The following is a 15,614-nucleotide window of genomic DNA, read 5'->3' as shown; positions in this document are numbered from 1 at the left end:
AACAACTTGGTAGTACAGCTGACCAGTCAAAATCTGTGTGTAAATTCTGACTCCCCTAAAACTGAACTACAGTCTTCCTGCCGTGTCTGCAGGGGATTAGTTCCAGGAGCCCCGCAGATACCTACTTCTGTGAATGCTCAAGGCCCTTACATAAAATGCTGCAGAACAATGCAGTCAGCCCTCTCTGTCCGCCAGCTCCCAACCACAGATTGAAAATCCTGGTTTTGACAGTTGGTTGAATCCGCAAATGCAAAACAGAGGGATGAGGAGGGGCTGACAGTATATTTATTGAAAAAAAAGTCCACATATAAGTGGACTCGCACAGTTCCAACCGGTGTTATTCAGGGGTCAACTCTAATTTAAGGCTTTTGTGGGAAGAGAGGCTGCTGATCCCTTTCCAAGGAATTGCCAGCCTTTCTCTTGCTATAGACAACTCAAAAAGGCAGCAATTTGTGGTCCCGTGTCTTTAAATCCTTAATAACTGCTAGATCTGAGGTTTTCTGTTAGAGTTTAAAAACATTTTGAAAAGGAATTCATTAAAGTGGGAGTGGGGGTAACATAGGCAGTGGTCTATTTGAGTTTTAAACATCTCAACTTCTTCCAGCAGAGGTGTAAAGAGCTCTCCTTTTCCTGAAGTTTCATTTTCAAATCAGAAGTAAGAACAGGTAGGAAAGATGCCAAGGGGTACATAAATCTCCGCTCATAGCCGAAGCTGAAACAGACCTGCAAATCGCATCTGTGGAAGCCATTCTCAGGCTAGGCTGAGCCTCAGTTATTCAGTGTGGAGTTCCATACACTAAACACAGCCCGCTATGGACCGTTTGCTGACTTAGGGCCATGCCAGGACTGCATGTGTGTGTAAGAAAGAGAGAGAGCAAAAGACGGCACCTGTGTGCATACAAAGTTGGATGTAATCTAGTCCTCAGACTTATCTACATTTTAAAAATTATAAAACAGAGGTAATCTTTAGCCATTTGTTTACCCAATTTGTTTTGGCTGCTTAGATCTCATTTGCCTTTCTGGCACAGAATGAACATAAAAATAGTCTTGCATCAAGTTCAACATGTCTCACTCGCATGCAAGCTCCTTGTTCCCACCCTTCCCATCAACCACCTGCATCGTCGACCTGTCCCCCTCAGCTTCTGTCAATTACACCCCTTTCTTCCTTTCACCCAATAAGTAGTTGTGGTCTGTCTATGTGTCAGGCACAGGATGAGGCATGGGGCTCCCTCTCAGGGGTTTATCGACTAGTTCAAGAGACGTATTTAAGCAGATAATTGGAACAATTAATGAGTTAACCCTTATGTTTACCCCTTGGCCTAAATCACCCAGTTTCTTTCCTTCTCTGTTTTCTACTTCCATTCCTCTGTTTGGCCCTAGAGACCTCACTTACACATTTCCATGGTGTTTTTTTCTGGTTTCTTTGAATGCACTTTCTCTCCTAATCAGGTTCCTTCGAACTCCTCTTTGAACCATCTTACTAGAACACTGCTTTCACCACTCATTCTCTTTCTCAGAAACATACACAATTAACCTACAACCCCCCACCCTATCCCCCGCCCCCATCCCACCCCACAGTAAATCTAAATTTCCCTTATCCTTGATTACGTTCCCTTAATACCAGCTAGGTCTGATTTCCCTGACGCTTCTCTTCATTTTGTCATTTTTCTCACTGTCTCTTAAATCGACCCTGTTCATCTGCATCGATAATCAGGTGAGAGGCCTTTCCTTTCATTGTTCAAAACTCTGCAAAATTCAGACCAAACCCCCCAATGCTTTTCTGAACTAGAGTAGCCCTCGCCTTATACTTTTCTGTAAAAAGTGCTGATTTTGCTAACTGAATAAAAATGAGTTTACAACGAACACCCAGGTATTAGGGTAATGACTCTGGGGCAACAAAACTCCAGAACCCCTTCTGGTAAATCCATTTACATTTCAGAACGGGTAAATATTTTAAGCTCTGTGGGTCTTATAGTCTCTGCTGTAACTACTCAACTGCCCTGTTGTAGTGTGAAAGTAGCCAAAGGTCAAATGCACACAAATGAATGAGGCTGCATTAAAAAAAAAAAAAAATTCACAGAAAGGGGCTGTGGGTGGAATTTGGCTTTTAGGCCATAGTTTGCTGACCCTGCTCTAGAAAGAAGAGCAGATGCTGGTGAAGATTTTCTCTTTTGAATGGCAAAGTACAACCGGAAGTGCCTTAGATCATCCCCTTATCTTCCCGGGGTAGCTCAACTGTTCCTTTAAGACAATATGTACCCTCGGCGATTTCCAGCCTGGAAGACATCACCATGGGAATGTGACCATCTGTTATTGCTATTTTGGTCAATGAAGAAGAGATAATGGAATCTACTTCTTTGCCTGTGTTGGAGGTACGGTGAGGAAGGAGTCCACTGTCCCATTGTCCTGCTATCCTCCAGACTGGCAAGGGGCTCAGTGGTCAGGATCCAGGGCCTAAGGGCAAATCTTCACCCACATGTCTACATTCCAGGCCCTGATCTCTCATTTAATCGTTATAACCCTATTAGGTACAAGTCCTTTACCATCATATCTATTTTTCACACAGAAGAAAAAGGTGAGGTCTTAGTTAATGTCAGCCACCAATACATGACAGAAATGGTCTTGGTGCCTAGTGTGTTTTGGGGCTAAACCGCCTCTGCAGAGATTCTTATTTCAATTTGACTATAATAAAATAATGAGGATAGCTCATTACCTAAGGTCTTCACGACGACTCTTCAAAGGGTATATTTTTTTCACTTCATCCATGGAAAATTGGGCTCATAGCGGTGAAGTGATTTATGCAACTTTGCCTATCTAGAAAGGTCAAAGTTAGGGTTCAAATCCAAGCCAGTCCGGCCAAATAAACCTCTGGTCCGTTCCTTAAAAACCAAGTTTTTAGGTGTTTTAAAAGCCCCCGAATGCTTCTTCTGTGTGAACTGAGGAATTGCGTCAGCTTTGTGGGTCCTGGTCACCCCAAGGAGGACCTCACAGAAGCAGAGCACTGTGACTCGAGAACTGTGTCCAGGTGCAGACAGCAGAGGCGGCATCACCCCTTTCGCTTCCCCACACCCCCGGGTCTCTGGCTGCACCTCCTGACCCAAACTGTACCAGTGGCTTGTTCTGGCGATGACGCTTCCATCACACACACTGTGGCTGAGCTGAGGCAGAGGGGGGCGTGTTCTTACCAGCCTGTCATATTGAAGTCCCTGTAGAGCATCTTCTTTCCAAGTTCCTTCCTCTGCACTCTCCTTGGAAACTCCAAATGTGTGAACTCATTTCCTAGCAAGTGAGGCTGCATGAATGCCTAATAAAAGAAAAAAAAAGAAAAAAAAAAAAACCACACGTAGATTTAGAAGAAAAAAATAAGACTCGAGGATGTTTTGCAAATTGAGACAGGCCATATTTTAAAAACAAAATCGTTCTTATATTTTAAGAGAAATAGATTTAAGAACCTCAATACAAACAGAATATCAGCAAATAAAAATTGACTTAACTTATAAAGGGATATCCCTTTTTATTTGACATGAGAGATTAATTGTAATCAAAGACATGCATCCCCCAAGTCATCAGGAAAAGAGACTGAGTTTCTCCCAAGGTTCACTTTTTCATTCAAATCCAAGATGGTTTTGCTTTTCTGAATGCCATATTGTGGCAAGACAACTCATCCCGACCCTCGGCCTTGGCTTTCTCCACTCTGCTCTTGCTCACGCTCCTAGTCATCATGGCCTTGTCTTTGAAACCTGCATGCGCATCTTCACGTCAACACAACGGCCTCAGAGAGTGGACTGGGGCTGGATACACCAGACAGGAACTTTCCGTTGGATGCCCTCCATTTTGCTCTGCAGTAATTTGATCATGTAATTGGAAGACTATTCCAGAGCAGATGGCTTCTTCCCCTCCCCCAAATCCCTGTTCACACTACAAAAGTCTCGAGCAAACAGCCACTTAGGGAATTGCTTTGAAACAACAGTCTCATTGTCATGTTCAAAACTCAGCCTCAGCTATCCAAGAGACGAAGTGCTCAAGAGCTGGTGTCCGTGCGCAGAGGCCACGCACTGTAAGCAAACCTGCACTGCCCTGCAGCAGCCCCATACCAAGCCATGTGCGTGTTACCAGACTGTGGTGGAATGGATCTTCTCTCTGTCTTTTTGGCATGGAAAAGAGTGGGCAGAGCAAATCATGGCCTGGCACTGCAGGAAAGCAAGGGATCCCTGCCATAGGACAGATGGCCATGTCCTCAGTCTACTGGAAAAAGGCATCTCCCACAGCCTCTTTCCCAGGACCTGACATCGGCAGATTTCCCACCGATTCTCACAGTGGTTCAGGGCTATTAGTTAGAAATTAGTCATCAGAAGTTAAGTGTATCGGGAATGAAAGGAGGCAAACTGAAATGTCCCCAGGCTGGTCAGACTTGGCCAGATAACAGAACTCTGAGCCAGAGATTCTGAGCAGGCTTAAGGACAGGGCAGGATGGGGCTGAGGGTGAGAAGGGGAACTGTTCTTACTGTCTGTGGCAGTCTCAGAAAGTTCCAGGTCTGATGGGAATTCCTGATCATCTTTGAGGGGCTCTGAAACCTCTGCTGGGGGTGACGCTTGGCTGCTGCTCATGGGTATTGAGGATGCTAAACCCTGGGTGTTACAGAGAGGCTCCCTGGGAAGGAAGGGAACTAATAACAGGGCAGGTCAGTGGTGTGGGCTTTAGGTGAGACAGACTTAGGTTTGAACCCAAGGTCTGCACTTATCAACTGTGTGATTTTAGCAGGTTATTTAACTTTAGGCCTCGGTTTCTTTATTTGTGCATTGAGATTAATTATATAATTCACTTATCATGGTTGTCTCTGTTGATAAAATAATTATGTTCATCAAATGATTACTAAGGCTTTTACATCCTGAGTATGGTGCTAAGTGCTTTGTGAGTTCTCATTTCACTCTCCCAACAACATTATGGGCACCACTGGCTACATAATGTGTGGGGCCCGGTGCAAAAGAAAAATATGGAGCCTCATTCAAAATGAAGATTTTTAAGACAGTGACAGCAGAGCTCTAAGCCTGGAGCCCTGTGTGACCGCACAAGCCGCGCAGCTATGAAGCCATCTGTGCTTACAGGGTAGATACCATTGTTTTTCCTTTATTTTGATCCACCCATTAAAACTGAGACAGAGGCATTAAGTTGAGGAACAGCAGCATCTACTACGTACCGTTTATCGTCTCTCAGAACTTCGGGGCTGCATCGGCATGGAGCTCTTTCTCAGCCCCTCAACTCCCAAGCTGGACGAATACTGATTTAGATGTTACTGTACCAGACATTTGCTATGCCTTATGTTACTACCCCAACAATACTACGACACATGTGTCGCAGACTCAATTTACAAACGAGGAAACTAAGGCCTAGAGAGGTTACGGCACCTAGCCCAGGGTTATCAGCCAGGACTAGGTGGTTGTAGAGCCTGAGCTTAATACCGTGCCCATACCCTCATCCTAATCCTTATGTTGGACCCTTAACCTACCCATACACACACAAATACAAACAAAAATAAATAACGGGGCAACAAAAGGCCTATAATCTTGTTGCTCCTACAGCAAAGTCTAAATTACAAATAGATACCCGTGAAGATCCAGCTGAACAACAGTACAGATGCGCACAAGATGTTTCTGACGTTATTTATAACAACTGGAAGAAATCATTTAATTATACAATTAAATAAATGAGCATAAATTCCATATAAAAGAATTTGATGCCGTCTTTTACAACAATGCTAAAGAGAGTATGTACTGACATAAAAAGAGCTGATATATTTGTAAAAAAACAGGTTATCAAACAATGTGTGTATGTGTGCGTGAGCTTATGTGAACTGTGTCATGTGTATACAGATCTCTATATTAGAGATATATGTATACAGTTGGCCCTCTGTATCTGTGAGTTTTACATTTACAGATATGGAGGACCAATCGTGTATGCATTGTCTTACATCATTTTATATAAAGAATTTGAACATCCTCGGATTTGGTTCTGGAACCAATCCTCCATGGATACCGAGTGATGACTATATATAAACGAGCACATATGTGTGTAAATATAAATACACGACACACATATATTAACATACAGGCTAGTCTCCAAAGGCCATTCCTAAGTAAATTTCTTCCCCAAGCCGAGGGACTAAGAGGGGTGACTATGCAGAGGTCCAGGCACTTGCTTCCTAACAGGATCATGAGTGGGACCCTCTGACAGTGCTTTGTTCAGGTCCCCTCCTCATGCCCTTTGGTCGGTATACATTTGCCTGGGCAATTATATGGGTAGCTGTGCCCAAGCGGATGCCTGCGGGGCAGCTGGAAACTCCTCAGCAGCTTTGCTACCTGAGGAGCGGTCCCACCTCTGGCTTCGAGGAGGAGCAGGCTTAAACACTGTGACATCTGTAGCCTCATCACATGCAGAGCCTTTCGGGGTCTCAACAAGCTGCTTGCTTTTCCTATAACAATAGGCTACTATATTTCATCGATTCTAAGATTTCCTTTATTACCTGCCCCATTATTTTATTATCTCTAAGACAGGGAGAAATAAAAGCTGCAGGTTAAATATGTACAATGCTTTCTTACCACTTCGAATTTTTATTTTACTTTTTGAAAGGGCTCCTTTAGACTTACACAAATTTTTATTATCTGTTGTGTATATTTAAAAAGGCAAGTATAAATGAAGTCTATTGGCTAAAGTTTCCTAAAACTTTTTTACATTTAGAATTCAGCAGCTCTCACCAGTTTTCAACTCTGAATCATCTATGTACATGATTTTCCACATACTAGTGGCCTGTGTTCCATGGGAGCATTGGTTGATGCAGAATTTCTTAAATAATCCACAAAAGAACCACAAGCCTCAAAGCCAGGAGTGTGAAGCTCTTAAATCGGCTTTGCAATTATCTATCTGGAGCCAGCTTACTCCTGACTCCCACTTCGGGGATGTGGCTGAACAAGTTTGATTCACATCTTTCCAAGTCCCTCCACAGGGCTAGCTGGATCCAAGGAGGCTTAAAGATTGCTTCATTTTTGTCTGCGGGGTTTTATTTCAAGAGGCTGGACATCCGTCCCGCGACTTTGGCGCTGCTCTTCGGATGCCTGCACGAGCCCAGGAGCTGACGTCCATGTCATGCCTGCTGCCTGGCAGACAGCAGCCATCAGCTGCAAAACATCCCAACTTCAGATACGGCAGAAGATGAAAAACAGCATCGTAGCTCTGAGGAAATATTGAAATATTCATCCCCCATTGGTACTGATGTCACCGCTCAGATTTTTCCATTTTTATATTTATTTTTCTTTTTCTTTTGCTCATTGCTACAACACTTTCCACATATTGCATGACACATTTTTTTTGGTCACAGTCATGCCCACCAAAGAATCTATGTTTATTCCATGTGTGCCTATGACATATTTTTACTATTTTTTAAAACCATCATCCACGTCCTAATGACAGGCCTCCTTCTTACCAACACTTTCCATACTCATGGCTGTTACATTTGTCAGATCTGATGGAATTACTGCTGTTAAAGAAAAAAACAACTTAAGAACTAAGTACACGAAGAGCAAATGGGTGGTTGATTAATGACAATGAGATGCAAAAATATATTGGGACACATATCTGCTAGTTATCAGAGGAAAGTGCACTTCTGCTCATTAGTGTATCTTTTTTTGTGCACTACTCACAAGTTTGTAAATATGGTCCTAGCTCGGGAAGTTATACCAAAATACCACAGATTGGAGGGTTTAAAAACAAAAATTTGTCGCAGTTCTGGTGGCTGGGAAGTCCGAGATCAAGGTGCCAGCAGACTGGCTGCCTGGCAAGGGCCATCTTTCTGGCTTGCAGATGGTCATCCTTTCTGATCTCATGTGGAGATAAATCAAGCTCTCTGGTGTCTCTTCTTATCTGAACACTAATCCAATCAGATCAGGATCCTACTCTCATGACCTCATTTAACCTTACTTCTCTAAAGGCCCATCTCAAATTCAGCACATTGAGGATTTGGACTTCAACATATAAATAGGGCTTATATATGTACATACACTCAAAATCATCAAAATATTATTAAATGTAGTAAGTTTTCTTTTTACTTTACCCATACTCACGAACATTTCTAGCACTGAACATGGATTATTTTTGTTTAAAAAGAAACATTGAAAATTAATTCTCAAGCACACAGTTTTTAAACTGGATTTTAGAAAATAGTTGAGAGGAGTCTCACTGGTCTCTTCTTATTCCAGTCATTTGAGAGAATGCTAAAGTCACTGGGAAGGGGCCCTGGTTCCAATAACGCAGGGGTCGCTGAAGCCCGCTGCTGCCCAACAGCCTGTCACAGAACCATCTTGTTTTCAGAAGCAGAGTTGCCCAACAACTTGGGAACTCAGAAACTTCTCAGGGCCTGTTCGGCATTCAAGTGGCTTAACGGGTTGGAGCTGCTTCGTTAGTGGTCCACCCCTGCGGGAAGCACCAACCATGTCAGAATTCTAGAATCCTGAATATCAAAAGTGACTTTCTTTCTAATTCAACCTAAGCAACATACCCAAAGTTTAAAGTTTGTAAAATGTGAGAGCAGGAATTTGTTAGGTTCCTTCCAGCAACGAATCCCAATGATTTCCTGACTCCAAATTTATAAGATTCATGGGCAATTTTAGCATGTTTTACTCCACTGCTCCTACCTAGGCAGCTCATAAATGTATACACATGACTACTACACTCCTTCCCAAGGCATATTTCATAGGGATGCTGGCCTATTAAAAATATGTGGACCTTAACAGGATGAAGTCCAAAAATGGAGCAAGTACACATTAAGATTCCATGTCCAACTTCAAAATAAAAAATTCTGGATGCTCTTCTAAATATTTCTTATTTGTCTGCTATGCTGGACATATTTTATGTTCTTCGCTTTGATGATGCTATTTGGATATATGTATGTTAGAAACATCTGCATGGTGATGCAAGTAATACCAGCTACACTTAAATACGTTTGTTATTTTTAAAACCTTAGCTACAATCTAGGGCCTGGCATAGCACTTAACACAGTAAGCCTCTAAATAAGTATTTGCTGAAAGAATGAATATAGAACATCCCGACCTGCTTTACACAATTGCTTTTAGTGATTATTTAAACTTCACAAAAAAATACCATACAGCTTTCAATCTTTCAAAAAAGTTAAAACCAAGGTCTAGGGCACATAGAAACAATCTTGGAAACAAGTTACCATATTTTATATTTAGTTAACTTTTTCTAACTGGATACCTTCTTGTAAAACCACATGTGTGTAGGTGGGTACAGATACACCATTTAAAACTCCATGATATTTCACAATCTTAAGAATTTCTAAATAATGTTATGTCTCTTGTCTATCTACTAAGTATGTAAACTAGAAACCTAGAAACATATTTTGTACTAAAATCAATTTAAAGTGTGCTGCCTGCCCTGTATGAAAAAAAGGAAAAGGACTGCTTTTCATATTGGCATTTTTATCCTAAATTTTGAGGCTTTCCCTCAGGGAAACATAACAAAGAGGGGTGGAGGTACCCCTGTCATTCATGTGTGTGCCTGGGGCTGGGCGGAGAAGCTAACTACAGCCCTTGCAAAACCAAAGACATGTCACCAAGAGCCTTCTAAGGACTCTGGAGAGCACAGGTTTGCTAAAAAGAGGGTAGGACATACCTTTGTTACTTACTTAGTGTCTAGGCAGCTAAGGAGAACAAACTTCCAGACATGGTTCTGTCTGGCCAGGGACAAGAGGAAGAGACACCTTCACTGGGGAAAGGATGCTGGAGTAACTTGCCATGCCAAGAAGTGGCAGGACACCGAGGATGGGGTAGGAGGACCGGACATCATCTTCTGAATACTCTCCTCTCTAGTCCTGGGCAGAAGTCAGCTTCCAGCAAAGGGGAGGGAGGTGAGCACCGCATTGGGAAGAAATATAACCATCTCATCCCAGTGAGAGTCTCTGAGTAACAGTAGGGAAACAAGTCTGAAGATGAGAGATCTTCTGGAACCTTCCAGGAATCCTATCACTAGAGCAGAGTGGGTGGATAAAGCGAACCCAGGTCTGGCTGGCTCCAGAGCACATGGACCTAAGCTCCACCCTCCAGGGAGAACAAGAGCATGGAAACAGGAACTGGATCCCAGAGAGCTATACGTATATAAAGGTTATGAAAGGAGACAGCACCAGGCTTCCTGCAGACACTGAGATGGTGGGTCCTGAGGTTACTCAAAAGTGCATGCTGGGGGACATAAAACACTTCTTCCATTTATAATAATTTCCTTTTGCTGCCTGTGGTCAGCGTGCCAATGAGTGGTGTCAGCCAATAAGGAGACTATCTCAGGTTTCAGGGTATCCAGCCAAAGGCATTCATGCAACTAACACATGAGTTCCAGCATGTGCCAGGTACCAGGGGCTAGAAATTCAAAGGATAAAAAGAGAGGCCTTTCTGCTCAGCGCTCACACACTAGTGGGGAAGACTAAGGAAGGCTTATCAGTAGAAATGGAGATAATTCAAGAGGCTAAGGGACAAAGAGTGGGGTATTCACTGGGTGGGGTCAGAGAGAATCTGAAAGGGGTCTTAATAGCTGGTCATGCAAGAGCAGAGGCAAGGAAGTGGGAAGAGGCCAGGTGTGCAGCTCCTAGGAGAGAACAGAGCAGGGCAGAGAAGTGGCTTCCTGGGAACCTGCCCTGCCACTTCACCTTGGGCTCCTCCAGGGCACCCAGCGGGACCCCTCTGCAAATGTACGGTTAAATAAAGTGAAAGTATTTTTTATATAAAAACTTTAAAACAAAGTATAATATACCTATGCAAAGTACTCATACCATAATGTGTACAGGTCAATGAATTTTTACAAACTGAACACACCCATGGAACTGGCACCCAGTTCAAGCAATAGAATATTACCAGTACTCCAGGGTCAGGAGCCCATTTAATCACTGCTGCTCCCATCAAAGGAAGCACCATCCCAGCTTTCAGATTGGCTCTGCTCATCTCTGTACTTCCCATGGAGTCCTGCAGCCTGCCTCCTTCGCTGGGTGTTAATTAAGCCTGTGAGAGTCACCCATGTTGTTGTGTGTAGTTACAAGCTGTTCATTCTCGGTGCTGCACAGTGTGACTCTGCCACGTATATTTATCCATTCCACTCTCCATGGGCATTTGGTTACTCTCCAGTTTAGGCTACTACAAACAGTGCTGCTGGACACATTCTAGCCTCTCCGTAGACATGTGTACACACCTCAGCTACGTACACACCTAGGGGAGGAACCGCAGGGCCGTGAGATGCTCAGCGTTCGGAGTGACTGCCAACCCCCTTTCCAAAGTAGTTGCTCCAATGGCCACTCCTATTAGAATATGGAAAGTGAAAATACTCATGTGTTAACTGAGAGGGCAGATTTCATAACAGGAAATATTTTAGAAAGTCCTCTAACCCGAAAACTTATATCTGCATTAATTTTTAAAATGTTCAGACCTCTTGATATGTGAAAAGAAGTTATCAAAATGTGGATTTTCAGTGTTTAACAGTGTTTTTTGCCTTTAAGGGGGGGGGGGAAACCTCATCAGATTGTATGAGAGGCGGACTGGAAACCTTACATTTCAAGAGGATTTATCGTGAAAGAGAGTCTTAGGTCACATACGAAATGAAATTAATAACATCAGCCAAACCACGGGTAATCCAATGGTCAAATGAGATGGCTCCTCTGGAGCCAAGGCTGGATGCCTGATTTGCAGAGCAAGAACAGAATATTTCACTTTGGGTTTAAAAAAAAAAATGAAGGAAAAATGTGAAATGGCTAAGATCGAAATATGCATGGGCTGGAGTCTTACATAAAGAATTCTCTAGTATTAATTTGTCCTGAAAAGTCTTAAAATAACAAGAACCGAGCTTGTATATATTAAGCTATTATTGAACTGAATATTGATGAAATTCTGTCTGGTTTATGTAGCTGTCAAGGAAGGTTCACATTTAAATTTTTACATGGGACTATACTGATCAACCAGAGAGAAGTATCATGTCCCTAAAATAACTTTAAAATTGTAAAATTTATATCTTGTGATAAAGGAGTCACATGGAATCTGGTATGCAAATGGACATATTAAACAAAATTGCCTAGATTTGTCAACTCTACAACAGTTTAATGTATAGAATAAGGGGTAAAAAGTATTCATTTACATAAAACACGTAAGGTTTCCATATCCATTTGCCTAATGCTTTTTCTTCCTAAGTTAAAACATGAGGGAAAAGCATTCATTTGAAGAGAACAACTCATGTCAGCAAAAAGGATATGCCTGCATATCTTCAATCTCTTTGCATATGCAAATGAAATTTAGAAATTTTATAAAAGGCCACCAAAGTAGTCCCAATGGCAGGATGGCCATAAAACAGCTCTTCCTACACGGTTAGATTTGAAAACTAAGAGATTTTATTTTGTCTCTGTTCTAGGCACTGCTATAAGCATATTACAAATATTAACTCATTAATCTTCATACCAACCCTGTGAGGGTGCTGTAATTACCCTATTTCACAAATGAAGCAACTAAAGCTTCATTTGTGAAACAGACAATTAAGTGTTTGCTCTAATAAACCTCGTTGAATCCTTCCTATCTACCTCTCTCAAAGCATATTTAACTTCAATATATTTAATACGGTTAAGGGATGCATGACATTATGTTGTTCTTTATACCGAGATCAGTTCTTAAGGGACCCTACAGACAGATGGCTCTGGCTTTATGTGCTCAACTTTTTTCAGAACATTGGGTTGGGGGACAGGGCTTTAGAGAATCTAAAGATTATATAGGTGTAGCAACTGTGCAGTAAGACTAATTTTTTAAAGAAGAAAATTTAGGGATACATTCTCATGGTTATTTGGTTCAGCCGTATGGAATCCATTTTCTTAGATCTACATAGTAGGTTTATAATGCCTCAACATCAAGTCTGACTCCTCCCACCTGGAATAAACAAAATATCGATTTATAGTCATTTTCAAAATCAAGGCTCTGGAAGTGGTGAGGTTCCATTATAAGAGCTAGTAAATATGTTTTCAAATCTTCACCCAACTGCTGAGCAGCGCTCCCAAGAGAGCCAAATATAAGTCCCGCCTCCAAAGCCCTGGGCTGTGCCATTCTGCACTCTAAAAATCTCCTGGCTTCTTCATGACATCTGTGTGATCAATGGAACCTATAGCAAGTACTAAAAATGTCAACCACTTTAGCCTGCCATTTTTTAATTAGAAAGTTTGAAACTCACCTGCAGTTTTGTGAAAGGGGGTTAAGTGGGGATTGGAAGGAATTTTTCCATGACTCAATCATCAGCCAAAGCAGAATCGTGGTGAAGTTGCCTCCTGATGACTAAAGCCAGACTTCCAGACCTGACAACCTACTCTCAAGGTTAAGTGTGATGTCCGGGTGGCGGGTCAGTCACTTTTACTTACTAGCACACTTGACCCACCTGATTACGTATGTATAAGCATGTTCAGGCTTATACAATATACTTTTTGGAAGATAATTATTGAGCACGAAAAACCCCAGAGAGCCCAGAAACACAATCCTAGCCTCCTGCAACCTTTCCAAGCCCAGCAAGAGGGAAATGGCAGGCAAATAGACCCAGACTCAATGTAGAGGCTGGGAGCAGTTCCAAGGACACAGCAAGAAATCATCTCAGATAATGCTGCACTTGTGTGTATCAAATGTGTATGTGAAACCCACTTTCATCTCTTCTGTATATTGTCCTTGATGAAAAACAGCTGCAGAGTTGGATTATCTACAAGGATAGAAGTATATTATTTGAAGGTCTGATGATAACAGCACATCTTAATGTAATAAAATCGGAGTTTATAAATATGTCTAGGCAGAATGGAAGGGAAGCCATCACTCTCACACCTACGGGCTATAGAAGTTCCCCTAAGGAAGATCCATTTCTGGCTGTTGCCTGAAGTAATATCCGGTGATATCCCGGAGGCCACAGCATCAGAGCACTAAACTCTACTGAGAATCGCCCACAAACTAGACCGTATTCCGTCCTATCTGGGCTTTGACTCCATCAAAACATGCTACCTAGCTTGGTGGACTTCCTTAAATATTTTATTTTAATCACCCTGGAGACAATAAAAAAACAAAACAAAACAAAACAAAACAAAAAAAACCTCAGCGACAGAAGAAGGCAGTGTATTCATGGCTGTAGGATCGTCAGTTCTCTCTGGCTGCTGGGGCAGACATGCACAGCCCGACCCCTTCATCACACACCTGCCTCATTCCGTGTGAACACGTCAAATCCTCAAGCCTGCTTGATTAATCACTCTGCCCAGGAACCTATGGAACAAAGTTCACATTACCCAGAGAGCTGCCGGAAGGGGCCTCCAAGGTCAGGATGCAAAGCCAAACAAAATTAACATGCCTGCCACATCCATCATCCTGTAATCTGCTTCCAGTTCTATAATCCCCAAGCATCCAGACTGTGCATACCAAGAACATTCCTCGTCCACACAGACCAAAATGGTTCATTTGTAAAGGGCTCTCAACCCTCCCTACCTCTAAGAAAATCACTAGCCATTTCTGTAAGTCAAACGGCCCTGGGACTACAGACAGCTACTCAAATCAAGTCTCTAAGGACCTGGAAGTTTTAATAATTCTATCATAAAGGTTTCTTCACACCTCAAAAAATTTGATTTGACCTAAGAATAAAGAATACATTGTTAACCTTCCAGCTATGTACTAACTTGTTTAAATCATGTAAAGGACACTACAACTATCATTGCCCCAAACTGTTTCACAATTAGTTCAAGGAAACTGTTTTCAAAAACTGAATTGATTAAGATTAGATGCACTCAAAAATATAAGGTATATACTGTACTTAATATTACCATGAGATTGCTTCTCATTTCAATTTCAGAACATGTAAAGAATATGTCAGGGGAAGCATTCCTATACCTTTCACTCAGAAGAAAAGGAGATTCAGAGATACTGTGTAAGGGGCTTGAGGTCACGCAGCTGAGGCTGTGGCTGGAATAAGAGAAGCCCACATCACGCTTCTGTTTTCCTCTGACTGATATTATTTTCGAGATTTTACACTATAAACCTCCTGATTCTCTCAAGTACTTTACCATACAGATTTCGCCACAAGGTTATTTGATGCTACAGATCTCTCAAATTTTTCCGATATAATTCTCTCAACTACTTCACAAAGATTCACATCATAGATCATGTTGATATTATCACTGGATTTGTTCATTTCAAAGTATACATTTCTAGACTCTTGACAGAATAGGAAGTTGGACAACTGGGATAATTTATGTTCCATTCATTTACACTCTTGTAATCCAGGGAGAAAAGTTTTAGTTATAAATTAGGGTAATCTGTGTGATTTCGGAGTAAGAATTAGAAAGAATGGGGACAGTGTCCTCACCTTTTAAAAATTCAGACATTAGGCTCACTTCTATGTCCACACTGATTATTCGAGAGTGACACCAAAATACACAATAATCTCAGGAATATTAGGAGTGATTCTTAAGTAAAAACAAAGAAAAAATATTATCGTGGTTTACAGACCACTAGGATTTGAAGTGGCAAGACTATGATTCATCAAACGAGAACCAAATGATTGCTGGGTGTCA

The 15,614-nt window shown here is 41.9% G+C and overlaps 1 protein-coding gene across 4 annotated transcripts in view; it reads right to left on the bottom strand.

Annotated features, from left to right (window-relative positions):
* The window catches only part of PPM1H (protein phosphatase, Mg2+/Mn2+ dependent 1H), a 292,075-nt gene that overhangs the window by 134,649 nt on the left and 141,812 nt on the right, over window positions 1-15,614 (bottom strand). For all 4 annotated transcript variants that reach the window (XM_036237706.1, XM_016150766.2, XM_036237707.1 and 1 more), the window contains exon 6: window positions 3,186-3,304. In XM_036237706.1, coding sequence (XP_036093599.1) covers window positions 3,186-3,304 — 119 coding nt within the window. The remainder of the gene's footprint in view (window positions 1-3,185; window positions 3,305-15,614) is intronic.

This window comes from Rousettus aegyptiacus, unplaced genomic scaffold (assembly GCF_014176215.1).
Source record: "Rousettus aegyptiacus isolate mRouAeg1 unplaced genomic scaffold, mRouAeg1.p scaffold_m13_p_2, whole genome shotgun sequence".
NCBI classification, from domain to species: domain Eukaryota; kingdom Metazoa; phylum Chordata; class Mammalia; order Chiroptera; family Pteropodidae; genus Rousettus; species Rousettus aegyptiacus.
This window is presented reverse-complemented; position numbering and strand designations above follow the sequence as displayed.